General features: G+C 52.4%; 1 protein-coding gene across 1 annotated transcript; it reads right to left on the reverse strand.

Moving 5' to 3' along the window:
* On the reverse strand, positions 1-1,558 carry LOC135824221 (putative cyclin-dependent serine/threonine-protein kinase DDB_G0272797/DDB_G0274007). Its single transcript, XM_065336953.1, has one exon. It carries the CDS (start codon positions 1,258-1,260, stop codon positions 1-3), a length of 1,260 nt encoding a protein of 419 aa, XP_065193025.1. The 5' UTR covers positions 1,261-1,558.
* Between the last annotated feature and the right edge of the window lie 3,348 nt (positions 1,559-4,906).

Raw genomic sequence — 4,906 nt, forward strand, 5'->3', positions numbered from 1 at the left:
CTACTCATCATGTAGGAGATGATGGTCTCCCTCATGTTTCGGGCGATGCTCCTCATGGCTGGGGCGCTTCTCATCATGGCTGGGGCGATGCTCCTCATGGCTGGGGCGATGCTGAGGGCTGGGGCGCTTCTCCTCATGGCTGGGGCGATGCTCCTCATGGCTGGGGCGATGCTCCTCATGGCTGGGGCGCTTCTCCTCATGGCTGGGGCGCTTCTCCTCATGGCTGGGGCGATGCTCGTCATGGCTGGGGCGCTTCTCCTCATGGCTGGGGCGCTGCTCCTCATAGCTGGGGCGCTGCTCCTCGTGGCTAGGGCGCTGCTCCTCGTGGCTCGGGCGCTGCTCCTCATGGCTGGGGCGCTGCTCCTCGTGGCTCGGGCGCTGCTCCTCGTGGCTCGGGCGCTGCTCCTCATGGCTGGGGCGCTGCTCCTCGTGGCTCGGGCGCTGCTCCTCGTGGCTCGGGCGCTGCTCCTCATGGCTGGGGCGCTGCTCCTCATGGCTCGGGCGCTGCTCCTCATGGCTGGGGCGCTGCTCCTCATGGCTAGGGCGCTGCTCCTCATGGCTCGGGTGCTGCTCCTCATGGCTGGGGCGCTGCTCTTCTTGGTTGGATCTGTGTTCGTCGTGGTGGTTTGAGGGATGGTCGTGACTGGGGCGCTGCTCGGTAGTTTCATCATCCTCTTGATGCTGGAAGACAACTGAGCGTTGCTGGCGATCTGACGAACGTGGCTTACCCGATGGCCGCTCTCCCTGCAAGCCATGCGGAGTCGATCCACTCGGTCTCTCATGTTGCTCGCCACCCTCCCGCTGGCGATCAGATGTTTGCCTGGTTGGTCTCTCGCCATGTTGACGACCACCGCGTCCACTTTGCCCAGTTGGTCGCTCTCCAGCTTGCGGATGTTCGTCAGTTTGCCTTGTTGGTCTCTCACCGTCTTGTCTACCACCATGGGGCTGCTGGGAACGACCGTCATCAAGTCCTTCTCCGTGTGATCCTTGCTCATTATTTCCCGTAGGTCGACCTGTCGGGCGGCGTCCCAAGTGAAGAGGTTCGTCAGAGCCACCTTGTCTTTGCTGCTCAAGCATTGCCTTCATCTTCTGCATGCAGTCTTCACGCGTGACATTCTCTGGACAACCATGATCACCCATCTGCGGTCGATGCTGCTGCTGTCTTTCACTGCCACCATCTTGCTGCTGTTCTTGATGCTGCACTGGAGCAGACATGGCAATGGCCACGACCGCCAGAACTACAACAACCTTTCCAATCATCTTTTCTGACGGTTGACAAAGCTTTATTTCTCGATGTGAGGGCCTTGAAATTTCTTGACCTTGGGCCTGACGATCTGAAATTCCTGCCGCTTAAACCGTTCTTTTATAGCGCTCCATTGTTACAGTGAAAGATGCTTGTGTTGCCGTACATGTATGTGGTGGTATGAGGAGGACTGGTACGGATCCAGCTGCATGGAGGTGGACGTTGTCGTGCTGCACTGTGCATGCACTACATGTTGTAACAGTATGTACGTGTATTACTACTGGTCTTGTGTTGAGGCTATTCCATAAAATGTCCGCTACCTTCATGTCATACTTCATGTGATGCGCATGTTAAACCAACTGGGACTGGCAAGGGCAAGGGCTGCCTGGTAGCGATATGCGTCTTGTCGGAGACATCCGCACTGGTCGCCACCAGTTCACACCTTTTCGATGAAGAATGTGGAAGCTGATCCTCTTACTCGCTCTGACGTCAGCTATGAGCGTGGACCTGATCCTGGTATTGCTATGAACACACTACGTCGCATGCCAGTGCACGACTTAAACAATACTCTGAGTCACAACGGAATTAATTTGCCAGGTTTTCATTGTGTGCCTTTGTGTACGTGGGATACAGTATTTTCAGGTTTTCTGCTATTCCCTACAGCTAGCAATATTGAGGTGACATTTGTTGGCTCTTCTGCCTGAATGTCATTGACAGATGCGTGAAGCCCATCGATCCTTCCATGAGTGCCATGCAAACTGTAAACGAGTTGTTAGTGGCATCAGAGGCAGTGTATGTCTTGTTCTGAGCAGGAGCATATGGAAATTGCAGCGCCGACACCAGGACTATGCCCTTGACTATACACGATTCTTCAATTCTAACTTGGTGGAGTGTGGTTTTGTGGGCTGTGACATGCTAAGTTAAGGTCACAATCAATGGAGTTATGCTATACTTCTTAGAACATCTAGTACGTCCAATTGTACAATGAGACCGGTAGGGCTAATAGTGTGTTTCCTTTGAAGGGTACCATCGAGTATTGAGTCCTGTGTCTTTGGGATTCTGACTTCCATGCCGAATGCATGACACTAGTAGGCTGACGCTTGGCAGTACGTGTGGCTTCACTAACTGGGTTTGTGCACCGGCCTGCCTGTACTTTTGTAATCGCTCAGAACAAGTCTACTGCGAACTGAGAGAATAGCTCAAATGTTAACACTTGCCTTTTCAAGTGAATAGAGCATTTGAACTACATGTTTCTTGTGTTGAATGCTTAGCAAGAAGAGAAAAGCATCCATTATATTCTATAATAGCTGATTCCTTGTGTTATCGGACCACTCTCAGCCATACTCTCAGTTGTTCCGTAAAGTACCGCCATCTCGTCCTTTCGTGAAATAAAACAAATCGAGGTAGGGCGCTCTCGCGAGACGGGGCGCTCTGGCGGTACTTCACGGTACTCTCACTCAGTCTGCCAGAGACCTGATTCAGCGGACTCTAGACCAGTCGTCGGGGAAGGCAGAGACCTGATTCAGCGGACTCTAGCCCAGTCGTCGGGGAAGGAGGCGTAGACACACCATGTGTCAATGAGTTCGAAATCGAGAGATCCGTGCCCATCTCCTCTGTCGTCTCCCCAACCCCGACCAGTGTGCGAATGTCCTCGGATTCCAGTGTTTACCACAAGAGCCGAAATTCACGTCATTAAACAATCAACAGCCATGACTGTTAAGCCTAGATGTGTGTATGTGTGTATGCGTGTGTGTGCGTGTGTGTGTGTATGCGTGTGTTTGTGTGTGGTGTGTGTAAATAGTACGTGTAGTGAATTATACCATAATACATGTATTATGCTTGCTAGAGGATGGCACCATTGCAAATCATCTGTACTTGTATTATCTGCCAAGCGATAACTATGATGACAATGGCACGGGTGTAAGCCAAGACAAACACCGGTACGACAGTAAGCACTACATCTCCCTCTCCGTGCCTAGCACAGTACCTGGTTCTCGACCAGTTACACGTTGACTCTACATGACATACCGCAGCGCACGACGTCACAGGAGGAGATACCGGTGCCATGCACACAGAAACACACAATCCCGGCCAGGCAATGTGCAGGACTGCCAGGATTCAACATAAGCATTGCCTGTTGACGTGTCACATGGATGATGGGTGACATGCCCAATGCTCAGCGTATGACATCTTGAAGTCTGAGGGAGGGGGGCAAACAATGACGGATTAGTAGCAAGACAAGACGAGAAAGATACAAACGATGTGGATGAGACATGCCGAGCTGGTGAAGACCTGAAAGGGACATAAGATGCTGATCATCCTGGACAGTGGCAGTCAGACTGCCGCTATGCGTATCACTTGAAGTATGCATCACGCTATGATAGAGTGAACTGCTGTGATTCACATCTTTACTTTTTGGATATAAACCAGCTTAGAAGCAGCGACAAACGGCCATTTGAAAATAATCTTAACCGTCATCCACATCTCCACACTGCGCTCTTGGCGCACATTCACAACACCGGCACTCCATAGCACATTCACAACACCGGCACTCCATAGCACATTCACAACACCGGCACAACACCGGCACAACACCGGCACTCCATAGCGAGGAAGTCCGTTCTGGGGTAGATGTTCCATATCCTCCAGACAGCTGTTTCGCTCAATAAGCTGAGCTCCTCAGTGGAGGTAGATAATGGTGTACTAGCTGTGCTAGTACTTGTTAGCAACAATCCGAACTAGCGCACACACTGCACTGCATTGCTTTGTACTGCATTCAAGACTGACGTCATGCGCTTTGTTTTGCTGCGTAATCACAAATGGCACCAGCCCATTTTTGCGGAAAAGAAAAACAAATCTTGCTTGCCCTGTTGTGCTCTTCCAGACAACGGATCGTGCTTCAGCAGTGTTTCTTTTCCTTTCGTAGCTTTGCTGCCAGCCCGAGTGTCACCTCGAGTCACTGTATTTCTTCAGTATGTCTGACCTTACTGTCGACACTGTCAAGGCAATGCCTTGCCAAGCCCTCCGCGGCGAGCCTTCTCAGCGCGGCTTGAATCCGAAAGGAAACTTAGTAAAAGTATTTTACAGGACCGTTTGCTGGCACAACTAGCCCTTGGTAGTGAGGTCTGCTCCGGCCAGGAGAACCAGCAACATGACAGTGCGGACACGGCTCGCGAGCCCAGAAGCCCGACGTGCACCAATGCCTCCTCCGCCAGCTCAGGTGACGCGGGCTCAACGGATCTCTGCGCTCCCGTACGGGACGAGGTGTAGTCGGCTCTGTCGGCCGCCATTTTATTATTATCGGAGAGCATTGCGCCGCTCCTCACCCAAGGCCAAGGCAATGCGGCAGCTGCCGCCACTACGCCAGGCCAAGCTCCTGTAATCCACCCGATCAGCCACCTGCACCAGCTGTGCCCAAGGCTGTGCAAGACCGTATCTTGCGAGGGGAGTTCGTAGATTTTTCAAGTTTGTTGCCTGAAATTCTTGCACACTTCCGGCCCAACATTCCGGCTGGTGCACAGCCCGAATAACGATAGCCAGCTAAATATCGTTGAGTCGGATGACGCGAAGCAGGTGCGTCGCAAGGTTCACGATAATTACACATGTAGCTACCCTGCTCGAGGCATGGACCACATACATGTCTGTTATCACGGCTGCTGCCCT

The sequence above is a fragment of the Sycon ciliatum genome, chromosome 9 (genome assembly GCF_964019385.1).
Source record: "Sycon ciliatum chromosome 9, ocSycCili1.1, whole genome shotgun sequence".
Classification (NCBI taxonomy): Eukaryota; Metazoa; Porifera; class Calcarea; order Leucosolenida; family Sycettidae; genus Sycon; species Sycon ciliatum.